Here is a 16,860-nt window from a genome sequence, read left to right as displayed (position 1 = left end):
ATGTGTCACTGCTGCGGGACCTGCCAGCTCACCAGCAGCAGGGGAATGCATGGCAGGGTTTGATGTGCGGCTGCCAAGCACGCCCAGTGCTGTTGATCCAGTGCTGAGGAGGGGAGTGGGACAATGGCTGGGGACTGGTGGTGATGGGAGGACACGACAGCATCTCACTGTGCTCGCACTTGGTTGTGCTGTGCCAAATCCAGCAGGTTTCAAGGTGGGGCTTTGGTGTCTGCTTGTCTGTTGCTGTGGTGGGAGGGTTAGTGCCATGTGGAGAGGAAAAACAAGCCTTCCGGTGTAACGACAGAGATTGGGAAAGAACAAAACTCTTTGGCTATTCTGTTTCCTTCCAGATTGGTGTAATATGCAGTCAAAGTCACGAGGCAGTCCTGCCTTGCCTGTTCTCCTGCCTGTACTCGCATGGCACAGGGAGGAGAGGCTGGATGAGTGCCTCCCAGCAAGGCATGTTTCTGCTCCTTTCTGCATAGCAGCAAGTAGGGTCCTGGAGTAACTAATACAGAGGTGCTGCAAACAGCAAGAAAACCTCTCAAACTGCCCACTGGCACAGCATTGAAAGTTGTTCAGACTTAAACACAAATCCCTTTAATTAATGAAGACCTGATCGCCACGTGATTCTGACCTGTCCAAACTGGAAAACTGGTTTAGCTGAGGATAGAAACAAAAGTAATGCACCTACCACGTATTCAAAAAACAGTCTAAAAGACGATGATGGAGGAGAGCTCCAGTGAGATGTGTCTGTGAAAGACAAGACAGTGAGGCTCAGGTTTCCTACAGCTGAGCTGCCCTAAGGGCTGCCAGCAACCGTGTGTCCCCTGCATGTGCTCACCACGGCCGTTATCTTACCACTGGTGCCCACTGGGGCATGTGGCAGCTGGTTCAGAAAGCCAAAGCATCACATACCTGACCTTGCCAAGAAACATGAGCCATTTCCTGATCCATTGGCTGGCCAGGATTGCTTTAAACATGGCAAGTACAATCTGACGCTCTTCTTCAGTTGAAGCTCATTATTATCTTGTAAGACTGACTGGCCTGTTTCCTATTCAGCTTTTTGCTGGTTTCAGTTGCTGCCTCTCTTCCCTTGGTGTTAGCAAAGTGCTGCTCTTGTGAGGAGAACATCTCAGGGAGAATGCCTAAATCTCAGCACAGATGTCTTTTTATTATTGCAAGCATTGCTGGCAACATTGATGTTCATTCTGATAGGGATTTAATACACGCTGTAGCATCTGGTTCCTAAGTACCTGATGAATCTGGGTTTGCTCTCCAGTCTGCAAACAGGATAATGCGCACATGGGGAAACACTGTTTCTCTGGTCTTAAGTCCAAGTTGATGAAGGAGAGGAGGTGTCAGCCAAGCTGATGTGGATGCTGGGACTCTGGAGGAAAGGAGCCAGTGGGGCACGGAATGGCACCACCATTGAGGAAATGGGGCAGTGGCCCTGGAGGGCTCCCAGGGTCATTGGAACAATTGTCAAGGCTGTTTTCAGTGGGGCTGGACTAAGCCATCTTCAGCACAGAACCTGGGTAACAGCACAGCCAGAAGATGGCACAGGCCATGTGTACTAATTCTCATGAACATCGGGTAGCCACCCATTGCCCATAGCACAGCTGGTGTGGCTGGGAAATACTGCTGCAGCCTCTAATCTGAGACACAATGTTGAGCTCTGCAGTAAAATGATTTCTTTTGCATTTGCTTACTTGTGAAATCAGTTGAGGAGGAGGTGACCTGTTGAGGTTCCTCTGCTGTTTCAGTGGTGCAGAGAGCGCCCAAGAGGTCTGTTAAAAAGTTGTTGTCCTCTTTCATGCCATGTAGCTCTCAGGCAGATACGCTGCAATTGCAATAGTATTTTGCGGTGCTGTTCTATACTGGCTTTCTGAAGGCTCTCCTAGTTCCAGTTGCTATTCAGGAAGACCTAACTTCTCTGCAACAAGCATCTGAGCAGCTATTCTAATATCAGCCTGAATCCCCCAGGCAGGTATGTTAGTGTTAGCCATTAATGCTACTTACAATTACTGCTCTTTTTTTACTGCTCTGACTTCTTATTTGCAGAGCTTTAGAAACCTGTGGGGTCCCTGGTGGAGAGCACTGCTGGGGTGCTTCATCTGTATCCTGCCAGTACTATCTAGTGAGTTTTCACTCATCTCATGCCATAAAAGCAGAGCAGTCTTGCACATCAGCTCTGAGTGCAGCCCTATGGAGATTGGTTATTTCCTTTCCAGCAATTATGTCCTATTTCTTTTTTATTTCCTCCTCTCATATTGATCATTCTCACAGTAATACGGGCTGGTCTGGGAATTCCCTTTCATCAGAGTAAAATTCCCAGCCAGCCATTACGTCTTCAGGATTTCAATTTCCAGTAGCACTGGGGAGAGGCAGCAGAGACCCTTTCAATTGTTATTTTAGCAGTGAAATAATCACAGCAAATCAAATGGCAAATAAAAGTAGACATGCCAAGAACTTATTAATGCTTCATGTGTTGTCTCCTAACGCAGCAGTGACACTGCAACATGGGACTGTGCAGAGGTCTGAGAAAAGGCCTGAGGATTTACATTAGCAAAGAAAATTCCCTCAGCTCCTGTGTCCTTGTCCTGTGGAAGAGGCCACCTCGAAGTATTGAATGTCATTGTGTGTTCATGGAAGTGTCATTACTGGCTGCAAAATACTTTCTAGCCTGTTCTTATTTACATCACTGTTCATGGCTTTGTTTGCTCTAAAACTAGAGCTGTACTTCTAATGCGTTGGGAATGGGGAAGCTTCAACCCCTGCTCAGTAGCTCTCCTGTCTGCACTCAGAAAAGCTGTGCATAGGCTCAAGCTGTCTAGTTCAGAGTGAGATGTGGAATAAGGACAGGTTTAGCTCCTCCATGGCTGAGCTGGTTGAGGCTACTGGGGTTTTCTAAGTGAAAATCAGTTAGTCTTTGTGAAGCTTGTCAGTGTTAGGCTGGTCATCCATCCTCCTGGCTCTACAGATTCTTTTCCTTTCCTCTTTTGCTCTGCAAGTACAATGCTGGTGTTTTATCAGTCCCCTGTCTTGGCAGTCAGTAAATGCTGTGTTATGATTAAGATCATGATAAACTCTGGCACTAAGTATAGTAATAAATGTAGGCACAGTGTATATAGGCTATTGTGGAAGAAATTAGTTTCTGTACTGCTGTTTGGGAAAGAAAAAAAAAGGAGTAAAGGAGTCATGCATCTGTTTTATGTAGAAACATTCTTATCATCCTGTGGTATCGCTTTATTCTCAGATGAAAAGCCATGGGTTTGTGCAGAAAAGCCTTTGTTACAGATGGCATTGTCCAAGTTAATCAAGTGATAATGGAAATAATTTCAAGTTTAGAAGTAGAATAATAAAACCATGGAAGATCTGTAAGTGTTTTGATGAGTTTCTTCAGTCTGTTGCACTGATAACTTACAACTGAGAAGCTGGAGCAAAGCAAGCAGTGATTTTGAATAGGTATGTCTGTGAAGTGAGTTGGAATCCAAATCTTTGGGTGTATATGTAAAGAAAATGTTTTTAAGAAGCAGGTATGTTCCTCCAGCCTAGCATGCTGCATTTTAAGGAGCTTTAAAAACATTTCTCTCTACTGATCATGCTTGATTTTAAGGTAGTTTTAAAATGTTTCTTTCAAATGAGACTTTGCCTTTGGGTGGTGTCTGTTGTAAGGTGTGCTGGAGCACAAAAAGTGTAGCATGGGAAACCTCTCATCTTCAGTAGATCCAGCAGCTTCTAGCATTTGCAAAGGTTCGAGCCTGTACTCATGCTGAGTATGTTTATGTTTCTGAGGAATCTGGTGAGTGTTCTGTGATTCTGTGAAGTGATATTCTGCTCCTGCTCCTGTGGGAATGTTCCAGGATTGGCCATGGGGCTTTCTGAATTGTCACAAAACAAGCTGCTCATTCTTGACATCTGCTTGTGCTGAAGTGGCTGCCAAGTTGCTTTGGTAGTTGGCAAGGAAATAGACATTGATAGACCCTAGCAACAGGTACTCTTGAGAACTCTTATTCTGGGAATACTTACCCTGTGTCCAGTGCTATTAATGTTGTGGTAGCATTTTGAGTTTATTTATAGGATTTGTTTGTGTCTTATCACCATCTCTTCAAACTGGAATGCAGAATGGGCTCTGCTCTGCAGGAGCACAGACGTGCATCATACACCCTTCTCTCATGACTCATTTTGACATATAACAGGCACTTCCCTGTCCATATCTCAGCGGTAGTTGATGTAGATCCATGTATGACATCTCAAGTATGTGCTCATATCTACACTCTTGCACGTTTGCTCTCTATCCTGTGTTGGAATGACTACTCCAGAGCAATGGACATGTATGAGAACATCAGGCACAAGAATTTATTTCTTTTTAGTAATACACTAACAAAACTGTCATATTCCTCTGAGAATCCACCAGATAAAACTAACTTGCTTACATTGCGAAAGCACAACCCCTGTGAGCTCTGCAAATGAACAACTTTATGTTCTCATGGCAGAGATTGAAGCCAGAGAAGCCTGCGACTGGCTGAGAGCTGCCGGGTTCCCCCAGTATGCACAGCTGTTTGAAGGTAGGTATGAACCCAAAGACTTGTTGAGCAACTGGCACCGAGTTCAAGTGGCATTGTTTGCGTAAAGAATACTTCAGAACCTGACACTTTTGATGGAAGAACTGCCAAATGCTGTGGTATCTTCATGCAAACCTGCAGACAAACAGTAAGCTGGAGCGTAGTCTCTCAGCAGTGACAGGTTAGCATGGAGTCAGTAGAATGCTGGAGAATTCTACTTTCCTGGTTATTGTTAGGCTATAACTCCATCAAATTTCTGCTATTGTGATTTTTAGAAGCTTCTCATTTTCTCAGGCTCTTTTCCTTGGAGTGCTGGGTGTTTTTGCCAACTCCTTGATTGCAGCCAAACCTCATCTCAGACTCTGTAGCCTTTGGTCTTGAGCAAGCTTGTTTTACTGGTGTTTTGACAGACAGTGTTGGAAAAATCGTCTTGCAATCCCAAGTTTTTAAAGCAGAACTCAGAAGCAGCCAACCATTCAAACAATGCCGTTTCAGCATGTTTTCATGTTATTAAAGCTACAAGGAGTGTTTATTACTTGTGGGGGAGATACGGGTTTGTTGAGAGCCTGTGTAATATTCAGGCAGCACTTGTGCTTATACCCTGAAACTGTTCTTCTTTGAAATGTGTTTATTGTTATAAACATTGAGTGCAACAAAAGCTAATCTACTTTTAAGAGCAATTTTATCAAAGAACAGCAGTTGGAGGACCAACAGTAACTCTGCCTGCTCTCCTTCCCTCCTCCCCCGTGCACGGCAAAATTAAAACCTGGAAGTCAAGTAATAGAGCCAAATTTGAAAGCTGTATCCTATGAAACATGGTGCATCATGGAAATTATTGCTGTCTGACTACAGCAGGTTTCATTTATGGAAGCTGTCAATCTTACAGATTGGAAATGTACATTGTCATGATTCTGAAAAATGGCTCCTCTGTTATCTTGCTGCTTATGCAGTGTCCTGACCTGACCAGGTAAAATAAGCTTAAAAAGTAACCCAAGAAAATATTGATGGATCTCCCTGGCTCCCTCATCTGCAAGGCTAAATCTCTCCAGCTGGTGTATTGATTAGCTTCAAGCACAGCATGATTTGTCAGGCTCGCTACAGCTCAAAGGGCATGTGTCATGTGCTGCGTTGTACCTTGCCATCAGCAAAAGCTCATGTAAAATGCTCCTAGTTTTGTACTGTACTGGAAGGCAGAAGGTGCAGAGAACCTTCGCCAAAGCAAAGAAATACTTCTGTATTTCTTGACTATAGTACTTAGTCACTGCAAGCTCCTGGGACTGCAGCAAATGCTTGTCTAGCTGTAATTAAGAACAGCAAGCAGATACCTGCGGTTACTCTGCCACTTGTAAGGAGCTGATCCTCACTTGAACGACCTTTGTCTGGATATATAGTTATAGAAATGGATCTATATGTATTTCACCTGTGATAGATATGTCACACAGTTCAAAGTCTGTGCAATTACAACTCGGATTTCAGCTTCACCTTCTTTGTTTACAGATATGCAGTTTCCTATTGATGTAAGAACTGTAAGGAAAGATCATGAATTTTTAGATGGAGATGCCATTGACTCACTATTCAGGTAAACAGTAATTACAAACCATCTTTAACACCTCCAGGCTCCATAGTTACTTGTTGTTCATCTTTTCATGCCTTAGTTTTTGTCAGACTAACAAGGTCACCAATGCTGCAACTGAAGGAAATCCCTTAAGCACATACTTTAGTGCCACTGAAGTTGGTTGTTTTCCGAGTTGAAAGGTAAAGGAAGCACGTGTCTGCATGTCTGCTTCAGCCGAGGTCGTAGTGACATTATACAAAGTATTAAATCATTAAAGCTCATCATGTGGTTTTTAATTAACTAGTTAATTATGGTCCTCTTCTCCAATTTTAAGATGGCAGAACTGGAACTGTGAACATCATGGGACTATACTGGGTTTGGCAAAATGTATGGACAACCTCTATCAGAATGTCAGTCTTTGACAGCGGGAATGGAGACTCTGTGGTAGAAGTTCACAGCATGTTTGGTGCAGGTCTGTTTTCAAGAAATGAAATGGTTTCAATTCAAAATTTCTCTCTTATATCCTAGGCGGCTTAACACACTGAACAAATGTGCATCACTGAAAGTGGAGATAAGCCGTCAGAGGAAACAGGTATGTTTGTATCATCCAGTTCACTTTCTCATTAAAAATGTGGGTAGCATTATGTCAAAAACCTGGTTTAGAAGGTGTATGAAAGATTCGCAGTTTCTGAACTTTTCTTTCTGTTCTCATACATCCCACAAAGCATTTGCATTTTCTACTGAAAAGCATAGTGATGGAGATTGAAATGATGGTCATGGGTCATGGGTAACTTTGTAAGGGAGGTTAGGTGTGGGGTTTGAAGCAGTCTTTAAAAACAATTTGAAACATATTACTGTCTGATAGTTGCACCAAGGCCCCACCTCAGCATGTCTTTTATTGCTTTCCTAAGCAGTTTCACATCATATTTAAGGCCTGGAAGTGAAATTTCACTCTTACTGACTAAACAAATAAGAAATGAAAATGGAGAATCCAAATAGTGTCAGCCAATGTCAAATGTCCAGCCAAAAGGTGTGAGAAAGGTTTTAGCTGTGCGGGCTTTGCCCTCTCTTGCAAGTACTATAGCTAAAACAGTTAGAGCCACATCTTGGCTGGTTAATGCCAGGATTGGAAAGCCTCTCAGATCCCATGGGTTTTACTGCAGGACCAGCAAGAAAATAATGTCTTCTTTGGGAAAAATGTCCATTTTTTGGGAAAGTTTAATTCTGCCATCAGGGAAGAATGGGACAGGAGAGGGTCCGCAGAGGAGACACAGGTCATTCCCATCTCTCTAAAGTCACTTGGAATGGGGACAGCACATGGAGCATGTGGGGCAAGTGGCCAGTGGGGCTGAGGGTGCGTCAGCTATCAATGCACCACTCCAGGAGGGCGTGCCAGCTATCAATGCTGCCACAGCCCCACAGCCAAAGGCTTCTTTACTCGAAAACTGGATGAGTTTTAGTCACAGAAGCATGAAAGAGTGTTCGATTTGTATGGCTTTAGGAAAGGTAATGTAAACCAAATACAATGATCTTTCAAAACCTTTGGATTTGACACAAAACAGGATTTGTCATCCTCAAATCAATCTTGTCATCTTTTCCTGGGGTGAATTTATCAGATTGGTCAGCATGCTTGGGAGTGATTTATCAGCGTGTTTTTCGACTAACAGCACAAAGCTCAGGGCAGACCCTCAGTATCTGAATGGTGACATTTCCATATGCTGCTCTTGGGGTTTTGGAGGCAGGCAGAAAATGTAAATCCCTTTTTTGCTATGATTTTTGGTAATTTAAAATTTGCCAAACTTTGCCCTTGAACTCTACTTTCTTTTTTTCTTTTCCTTCTAAGAGTGACGACTCTGACGACGACGAACCTTGTGCAATAAGTAACAAATGGGCTTATGAGAGGTGCAGTCAAAGATGGTCTCGTATCGAGAGCACAGAAGGTTTCCCAGGAAAGGAAGGTGCTGGTGCACCAGTCCCAGGCAGTCCAATACCAAACAGCACCAGCAATGAGGATGCAACCTTTCTGGATCCTGGCAGGAAACATGATGTGTCCTCAGTTCACAGTGCTAGCAGTGGTGACAGTGACACTGTTAGCTGCCCAAAACCTTTTGAAGATGCAGAAACCAGCGCAAGTTCTTCAAGATGCTCCTCAGTTAAGGTGGCTTCACTGGACTCTAGTTTTAGTTGTTCCCTTCCCCCCAGTGAATTTTTAAGTACCACCAGTGAGGAGAAGCTTTTGGATAAGTCACCCTATAAAAAAAGGAAGAGCCTTCTAAAGAAAATGGAGAAGTTGCATTTAAGGAGCTGCAACTTAAGGAGTGGTCAGTCAAAGGCCAAACCTATGATAAGTGAACCTGTTCTTCTGGAAGGACTTAATGAAGAGAAGATGAAGATGCTGAACTGTGTAAATATTTCTGACCTCTCTGGCTTCCAAATAAAGAATAATCCTTCTTTTTCTCCCCACAGTTTCAACAGCAGCAATCAGTCTGAAAACAGCAGCACTGTGAGTGCTCCAAGTCCTGCTATTAACCCACACAGCCACTGTGAAGGAAGGGGGGTATATGCAGAGGACTTGGATTCCAGCAAACTCTTTCTGTGGAATGATCTATCTCAGCAAAACCTCAAAAATGACATGAAGTTGCAAATGAACCAGATGTTTCAAATACCACAAGGCCATAAACCTGGCACCTTCCCCATAGCACTTACAAGTAGCTCTCTGGCTCCAGTAGACAACTCTTCTGTCAACTGGAGAACTGGGAGTTTTCATGGGTGCAGAAGAAACCAGATCAGAAGCAGTTCCAAGGACTCCAAAGTCCCCAGGAGTCACCTTTCATGTGCAGATAACAGGATGAGCATATATGACAACATGCCTAACACAGAACTTGATAATTTGGAAGCAGCACAAGCTGGTGATGATGATGTATTTTCAGAACTGAACAGTGTTATAGAAGATGTCAATGGTCTCAAACAATTGGTTGCTCAGTGGACAGAGGAATTCTCAGATGATGGGGATTCAGATTTTGCCAGTGACTCGACCTCTTTGTTTCCATCCTCACCTAAAGGAATCTGCCATGAAACACACGGCTCAGAAGATAAGAGAGCAGGACTCCCTGCCACTGTGGGAGAGAGCTGCTGCGAACCGGACAAAGAGGCCAGTTCTGCAGGCCTGGCATACGTGGCAGAGTCTAGAAAGACCAGCAGGTCAGCCCTCCTTGGGTTTCCCTAGCAGGCTGCCCCTTTGATTCTCTCCACTCAAAATGTGATTGCTTTTCCAGAACAAAGTATTCCCAAGGAAGTCTGTTCTGCATAGCAGGGTCTACAGTGCTGGTACCAGGGACCACCTGTACTGCAGGTACCAGGTCTGCAGGCACCCTGGTGTCTACATCTGCTCTGACCTCTGCTGAAAGGAGGGTGCTCATAATCTGTGTGAGCGCTTACCCATTTCAGTTCAGACTTTATGGCTGTCTTGCTGCATTTCTTATTGAAGCACTTTGTACCTCCCAGATGAAAAGCTGTTAAATGCACTCACCATAAAGTCTTTGGGAACTGCAGGTCATTTAGAGTTAGGTGCTTCACAGATGCAGGCAGAAAACTAACAGGGACAGTGGGAATAGTCCTAAGTATAAACATTATTTATCCTGCAGGCATGGGAAGCAACACTGGTCTGTGGAAGAGCATGTGAACCTGGGAATCCTTTCCCTGCAGACTGAGGACCAGTCAGCAGCCCAGCTAGCCCGGACACAAAAACTGGCTTTGCTGAAACTCACCACTTTGATGGACAGATACTCCCCTTCCAGTAAGCAAGGCTGGAACTGGTAAGTTGTCTAATACCTGTGTGGGGAAGAGAGGATTTGATGCAAGCAAGTGGATTTCCGTGTCTGCTTAGATTACATGTGCTCAACAGGAGAAACTTAATCCTGTTAAATCACTGGCAGTTCCAGGGTTGCTTCAATGGCTCCAGGGTTTCCTCTGCTATGGACTGCACTTTTGCTTCTCCCTGGTGGTCATGCTGTTACTGACTTTAAAGCACTTCACAGTTTCTCTCTAAACTTTGAGCCCTGTTTGCAGAGATCCTTCACAGAGATTGCAGGACCTGAGGTGAGAGTGGCCTGGGCTGAGTATCCATTTCCTCAGCATCAAGTCCTTGTTTGAACTAAAACAATGACAAAGTCATTCAGAGGACTTAGAAATACCACTTAGCATCTTGTGATAGGGATCTGGTACTTGAATATAGAAAGAAGTGAAGAAGCCTGCAGTGTCCTAGAGGGGTGGAACATATTTCACATGAGGATGCTTTATTAAAGCTGATTTCAGTTTTGAAGGAAGGCATTCCTATAATGGCCCTTAATGATTTTCTCTTATGATGTGATGTGTACAGTTAAGTATGGAGCAGAAGTTGAGGTTGAAAACCTTTCCCATGCACATAACTGGAGTAGCAGGTATAACTGTGCTGGAAAGTTGATGAGTTGCTTGCACGTTGTTATTTTCAGGACTATACCAAGGTTCATCAAAAAAATAAAAGCCTCTGACTACAAGGACAAGAATGTGTTTGGGGTTCCTTTACTCCTGAACGTCCAGAGAACAAGCCACCCACTCCCTAATGGCATACTCCAAGCACTGGACTACCTAAGAAGCCACTTCCTTGACCAGGTATGAACCTGAGGCAGCCCAGAGCAGCTCTGTTCCATAAATGAATCCTGCTCCAGGAGCCATTCTCTGTTCCCAGCTTTTGTGAGGCACTTTCTTGCCTCCCAAGGCTCTGAACAGGCAAAAAGGCGTAGGCCTGAGCAGGCAGCCTGTGAGGAAATGCCGGTGCTGTTTCCTTCTGGGAATACCTTCAGTCCTGTATCGTTTTGTGTGCATGGCAATGGAAGTGTGCGCTGCAGATGCTGTTTCCATAGCAGAGCTGCAGGAATGGGAGTTTCTTTGCTCCAGCATCGGCATCATGTACGTTTTCTGTTGGATGAACACACACTGGTGCATCAGAAACCCGCAGTTCTCATGTGACAGTAGCCTGCTCAGGCATACTAATAGGTGCCAATAAAAGGATTTTAAAAGAAGTCAAGAAGAGTAATTTTGATTTAAACAAAAAGGCAGCAGACATGACAACTGGTGTGTCTTTTACAGCTGGTTCTGTGGGCATCAATCATTGTTTGCCATGTGCTGCTTCTAATGGGACAAAACTATTTCGGTGCTAGATCCTACTACCACAGGGTCATATTGAAAGTGAAGGATCAATTGTTTGTCAGAGGTTTGATTCTTGATGCCTCCTCTCTTCATCTGAAATAGTTCCTTTCACCTGCAGGTTGGCCTGTTCCGAAAATCCGGTGTTAAATCCAGGATTCTGTCTTTAAGAGAAATGAATGAAACCAGCCCGAACAACGTGTGCTATGAAGGGCAGTCGGCATTTGATGTAGCAGATATGGTGAAGCAGTATTTCCGAGACCTTCCCGAGCCCATCTTCACTAGCAGACTCTGTGAATCCTTCCTCCACATCTACCAATGTAGGTAACAAAAGCTGGGGTTTTCCAATTCTTTCAATACCTTAATATTCAGCTGTACAAGGCTGCAGTCAGAGGAGGATTAGTGCCATGTCCCCTGTGGCATTGGAGACAAATCAGGCAGGATGGTTCTGAGAGGAGTTCATTGTGGCTCTGGGCTGAAGAGCTGCACATCTGCATCCTATGGGCCAGCTGTTTACTAACACTGTCTTTTCTGTGCTTTGAAGGATGAGTGTGACACCCTATGTCACAGCAGCCTCCTAAACTGTGCTTTAAAATGGCTGTTTCCTCATGCAAAATCAAGAAAGAACCTAGTCCCCTTATGCGTGGTATGAAGTGTCTCCTTCTGCAAGGAGTCATGTTATATTGACAAAATTCCCTTATTAAGGTTGCTGTGAAACAGCCCTTTTCCCTGGACATGCCAGCACCTTTCTGCCCATGCTCCCACTGTTACTGTCCTTGAGATTCAGCCTGTCAAAGAAGGAAAAATGAAGCTGAAATCTGGCTTTGAGCATAAACAGGTTCAGCCTCCAGTACGTTGTCCTCAAGGAATTTACTTTCCAGAAGCAGCTGGGCTGGGGAAGGAAATTGCTCTGGGGGCTCATGATGATGTTGTTACAGCAAGTTTTGAGGAAAGCTTTTGAAAGCCCAAGTGTGAGCTTCCTGTGATCAATGTGAGTAAATGAGTTGCTGCTGTCCTGGGTATGATGTGTGTCCAGGAAGGCTGGGTTTGGGTTTCATTTTTTAACCTGTCAGGCTTTTAGAATTTTGTCTAAAAATGTTGTTTGTTTGAAACAAGTTTTCTTTTTGCATTCACAAATCCTTTTTGTAAAGGAGTCCTCAATTCCTCTGTCCAATGGATGTGGAACTGTTTAATTCCATTTATTATAACCTGGCCACTGTCCACCTCCTGTCTCTTGTTCTGGGCTAGAAACAGCAAGTGTCTGAATTCTGCTCTCCCATCTTCTGCCACATCTGGTTTTTGGAGATAAAAAATGTGCTGCTTTCACCAAGAAGAGTATTTTGTGTGTTCTATGCACATGCTTCTACTTGAAGGGAAAGAGAAGTGATCTTCTTCCCTTTGTAGTGGTGTAAGTTGGAGACACCCTCATGATAGGGGGATGCATGACAGGATGAGCCGTTCCTGACCTTCTGCAGGAGCTATTTGGGCACACAGTCCCACTGTGGTTCAGCGTGAATTGAAATCTGTTGGCAAACATAGTTCTGTGAATTGAGTTATCCGAGAGCATCTGTTCTCTTCATGCCTGAAGCTGAAAGGAAAAGACAGTGGAGTACCTATACCCTCCAAAGTAACATTCCAGAGTCATATTTTATAGGGAGACAGGCCCTTATTTGGATAGTAACCAGAGCCAGTTCAGGATAAATCCATTACTGTGGTGTTCAAGATAGATAAACTGCAAGTCACGCACCAGCATCACTGGGTGTGAATGTGCACCTTGACAGGGAGCAGGTGAAAACTGTATTTGTGTGATGTGACAGTGATAACAGCCTTTGCCTTGGCTGTAGTGCACTGTAGTGACAGTGAAATGGATGGACCTACTGTTCCAATGCCCTGCTTGGGGCTGTGTTGATGGATGCATCCTCTGCAAGTCATGTGTGATGTTCATCATTCTTTCCTGTCTTCAGATGTGCCAAAGGATCAGCAGTTCCAGGCTGTCCAGGCTGCAATTGTCCTTCTCCCAAAGGAAAACCGAGAAGCTTTGAAAATCCTCCTGTTCTTCCTGCGAGATGTGGTTGCTTTTGTGGAGGAAAACCAGATGACCCCAACCAACATTGCTGTCTGTCTTGCACCGTCTTTATTTCACCTCAACACCCTGAGGAGGGACAGTACCTCCTCCTCTACTAGGTATTAGCATCTTAATGCTGGCATTGCTGCTCTCTATAGTGTTCTTAGCTGGAACAATGCTGGCTTAAGGTCACTGTCTTCTTTGAAGAGGGAAATAGTGCATGTCTTGGTGTTTGTTTCAGCTATGTTCAGGGGCAGCAGGAGCTGACGCAGTGCATGGGGTGATCCAGTGGCTGCTTGTCTTGTGTAGGGCAGAGTGGTAAAAAGTCACAGTGCTATGCTCCTGCCTGGTCTGTGTGTGAGCCAGCCTGCCTCCCTCCCCACTGGTGTGCTCTTCGCAGCTGCCCCAGGTCCAGCTGCCCAGGAATGCATCAGTCTCCAGCTTAAAGAGTGGAAATTGAGATGAGCTCTTAGGCAGAAGCTCTTCCCTCTGAGGGTGCTGAGGTGCTGGCACAGGGTGCCCAGAGAAGCTGCGGCTGCCCCATCCCTGGCAGTGTTCAAGGCCAGGTTGGACACAGGGGCTTGGAGCAAGCTGCTCTAGTGGAAGGGGTCCCTGCCCGTGGCAGGGGTTGGAACTGGATGGGCTTTAAGGTCCCTTCCAACCCGAACCATTCTGTGATTCTATGATTCTGTTTCCCACTGGCTGCATTGGACTAGTGCTGGCTGTTGGAAATGTGACTCCTATGCTGGCATCCTAAGCTCAGGTGGAGCTTTAAGGCCCTGCAGGTATCTGGCAGGCTGCAGCAGCTGCTGGCACCAGTTCTGCTGGGTTATCACCAGGGGATCATTCCTGCCAAACCCAGCCACCAGGATGCTGTCAATTTATCTTAATAAGTAAAAGTCTCTGGGCTGCATCAGATCCAGTTTGTACGTGCAGGGAGAAAGGTGCCCTTGGGCCAAAGCAGATAAATAATCTCTGGAAGCATTCATGCCTTATCTGGTCTCCTGAGGCAGGGCTGTTTGCTCCATGCTCCTGTGTACGGACAGACATCTGTCAGGGTAGAGGACGGCTGCCTGGTGGATGGAACCTGTGCACCCATTGGAGCAGCAGTTCGAGGCCTTGCTGTGGGGAGCTGAAGATGAGGATGAGCTCTGAAGCTGTCAGTTGTGCTGCTGGTGTCTTCCAGGCTGATGGCGTAGGCACTGGAGGGCGGAAGAAAACACTGGGGGCTTTTCTTGTGAGTGGCACAGAAGATGTGAAGCTGCCCAAGCACACCCAGAGCCCAGGGCTGAGCCAGCACACGGCCTGGAGCCAGTGTGGTGGAGCTTTGGTGGCAGCCCATCCTGCCAGGCTTGTGCTGTGTTTGAGCCCCTGGGAGCCACACTTTGAGGCTGTACCTCTTTGGCTTACATGACCATTGCTCTGAAATACTGGGACCAAAAAATAGAGTTTTCTCTTTGTTGTCACTGTTCAGAAGCCAGGATGCTTTGAAGCTTCAGCTTCTTTGTAACTGGGCATTAATGCCGCAGTGTAGGGTTCTGACTTCAAAGGGCAGGAGCTGACAGGTCTGACTTTGAGGAGCAGCGCTGAGGACTCTTATCTTCAACCCAATTTTCAAGCCATTTGGCAGGAATGCATGTAGATGAAAGTATCAGAAGCCAGGATTAATGATGTCATGTAGTGATTATGAATTACAAGAGGGGACTGTTTTTGAAACATGGTTGGTGCGGTTTGGGCTAAAAGATTTAGAAGGTTCTGTGTGGGCTTTGCAGGGTTATCCAAGGAGTTTGGTAGTACACACACATCAGTTTGGGGTCATTGCTGCCTTTGGCCACTTGTGTTGATGTGCCTGGGGAATAACAAGCCTTGACTTGTCTTTCTTGGGCACAGTGGTCAGTGCTGCCGCGGGCACTCCTGGCGTGCTGGAGGCAGTGCTGGCTGTGGACCTTGCTGTAGCGACACAGCAGGCGCCCCTGCACGGCAGAGCGGGTCCGTCAGTGCAGTGCTTTCACTGGGTGCTGGCTCCCCGCCTCAGGCAGAGCAGCGGAGCGGGCACCCTGCGCTGTGGGGCACAGCTGCCTGCTCACAGCCTGCCCTTACCGACCCTCTCCCCAGATCCAGCCAGAGGAAGTGCAGCCTGGGGAAGCCGGACCAGCGGGAGCTGAGTGAGAACCTGGCAGCGACGCAGGGCTTGGCGCACATGATCATGGAGTGCAACAGACTCTTCCAGGTACCACCCTGCTGCCGCCTGCTCTGAGCAGCGCGTTGGGGCAGGGCCCGGGGCCCGGCCGCTCCCCGCAGCAGGGGGAAGCTCAGCCTCAGGGTGGGGTTTATGGATCAATCACAACTGTTCGCAGTCTGGGAGCGTTCCTCCGGCTTGGGGCCAAGGGAGGGCACCCGTGGGGCACCTGTGGGGCAGTGGCTGGTGCCGGGAGGGACGCCTCGGCTGGGGCTGACTTGACCGGCCCTTGCGGGACGGGTTGGAGTGGAGGTTTTGCTGCCGCGGCGGGGGCAGAGCAAGGGCCGTGCCCGAGCCTGGTCACCCGGTAACCTGCGGGCCTTGACCCACAGACTGACTTCCCGGCGTGACCTCGGCCTCTGCTGCTCACCGCGGGCTCGCCTGGCGATCAGAGTGCCCTGACCCTGGCTGCTGTCACCGCCCCTCCCTCGCTGGCTCACCCCCTGCCTCCACCTTGGACCTCACGGCCATGATGTGTCTGATGATCTGGATTCTGGGCTGTCCCTGCCGGCCGCCTCTGCCCGGCTCAGGTCCTGCGGGACCAGCGGCTGCCCTGCCAGCCCTGTTCTCACACTGACTCCTGCCTCCGTTCCCTCAGGGTGCCCCCAGCCCTTGGTGCACCCAACAGTCGGCTTGGACCTTCTGCGGCACTGCAGCCCCGCGGCTGGGCAGGGGCTCCCCTGTGCTGACACTGCCCTGCCCCGGAGCCCCCAGCACTGACCCCTCAGCCAGCCCCGGCCTCTGTGTGACACTGACCCCCCCAGCCCAGCCTGGGGCTGCATCCCCCCCCCGGAATAGCCCCACAGGGACTCTGAGGCACCCTTGGACCTGCAGATCCTGCACCTCCTGCTACCACCGGGCCACTTCCCACAGGTGCCACGGTGAGCTGCGGGGCTGCCCTCTCCAAGGGGTGCCCCCTGCCCTGCCCTGCCCTGCCCTGCCGAGGGTTCAGTGCTGACACTCGGGGCTGCTGTGCCCTTCTGCTGGTGACCATGAGGAGCAGCCGGTGCCTGGACCCCAGCCCAGGCCCTGCCACTGTCCCTGCCTGGGCCCGTGCCCACCGCTGCACCGCGCCTGGTGCCGGTACCACAGGGCCTGACCCTGCCCGGTCACCCCCGCCCGCTGCGGCGCCACACCCGGGACACCCGGGCGGCCCCGCTGCCGCTCCGTGCCCGCGCTGCCCACGCTCAGGTACTCGGGATGGGAGCGGGGAGGGCCGGGCGGTGGTGCGGGCCCGGGGCGGACCCCC

The 16,860-nt window shown here is 47.6% G+C and overlaps 1 protein-coding gene across 3 annotated transcripts in view; it reads left to right on the top strand.

The window, feature by feature from the left end:
• LOC134169003 (rho GTPase-activating protein 7-like) overlaps nt 1–16,072 on the top strand; it is a 46,607-nt gene extending 30,535 nt beyond the window's left edge. Inside the window, exons 1-11 of one of the 3 annotated variants that reach the window (XM_062629196.1) lie at nt 3,859–3,997; nt 4,500–4,571; nt 6,066–6,147; nt 6,652–6,715; nt 7,967–9,324; nt 9,768–9,938; nt 10,614–10,773; nt 11,429–11,627; nt 13,272–13,491; nt 15,488–15,602; nt 15,944–16,072. In XM_062629196.1, the coding sequence (XP_062485180.1) occupies nt 6,068–6,147; nt 6,652–6,715; nt 7,967–9,324; nt 9,768–9,938; nt 10,614–10,773; nt 11,429–11,627; nt 13,272–13,491; nt 15,488–15,602; nt 15,944–15,961 (2,385 nt within the window). In that variant the 5' untranslated portion in view covers nt 3,859–3,997; nt 4,500–4,571; nt 6,066–6,067 and the 3' untranslated portion in view covers nt 15,962–16,072. Of the gene's footprint in view, nt 1–3,858; nt 3,998–4,315; nt 4,338–4,499; nt 4,572–6,065; nt 6,148–6,651; nt 6,716–7,966; nt 9,325–9,767; nt 9,939–10,613; nt 10,774–11,428; nt 11,628–13,271; nt 13,492–15,487; nt 15,603–15,943 lie in introns of those variants that run through there. The other 2 variants (XM_062629195.1, XM_062629194.1) reach the window with 2 other exon arrangements.
• Nucleotides 16,073–16,860: the final 788 nt, after the last annotated feature.

This window comes from Pezoporus occidentalis, unplaced genomic scaffold (assembly GCF_034315485.1).
Source record: "Pezoporus occidentalis ecotype Australia unplaced genomic scaffold, CSIRO_AGI_Poc_V1 ctg33, whole genome shotgun sequence".
Taxonomy (NCBI): Eukaryota; Metazoa; Chordata; class Aves; order Psittaciformes; family Psittacidae; genus Pezoporus; species Pezoporus occidentalis.
The sequence above is the reverse complement of the archived record's forward strand: the minus strand, read 5'-3'. Positions and strand labels throughout refer to the sequence as shown.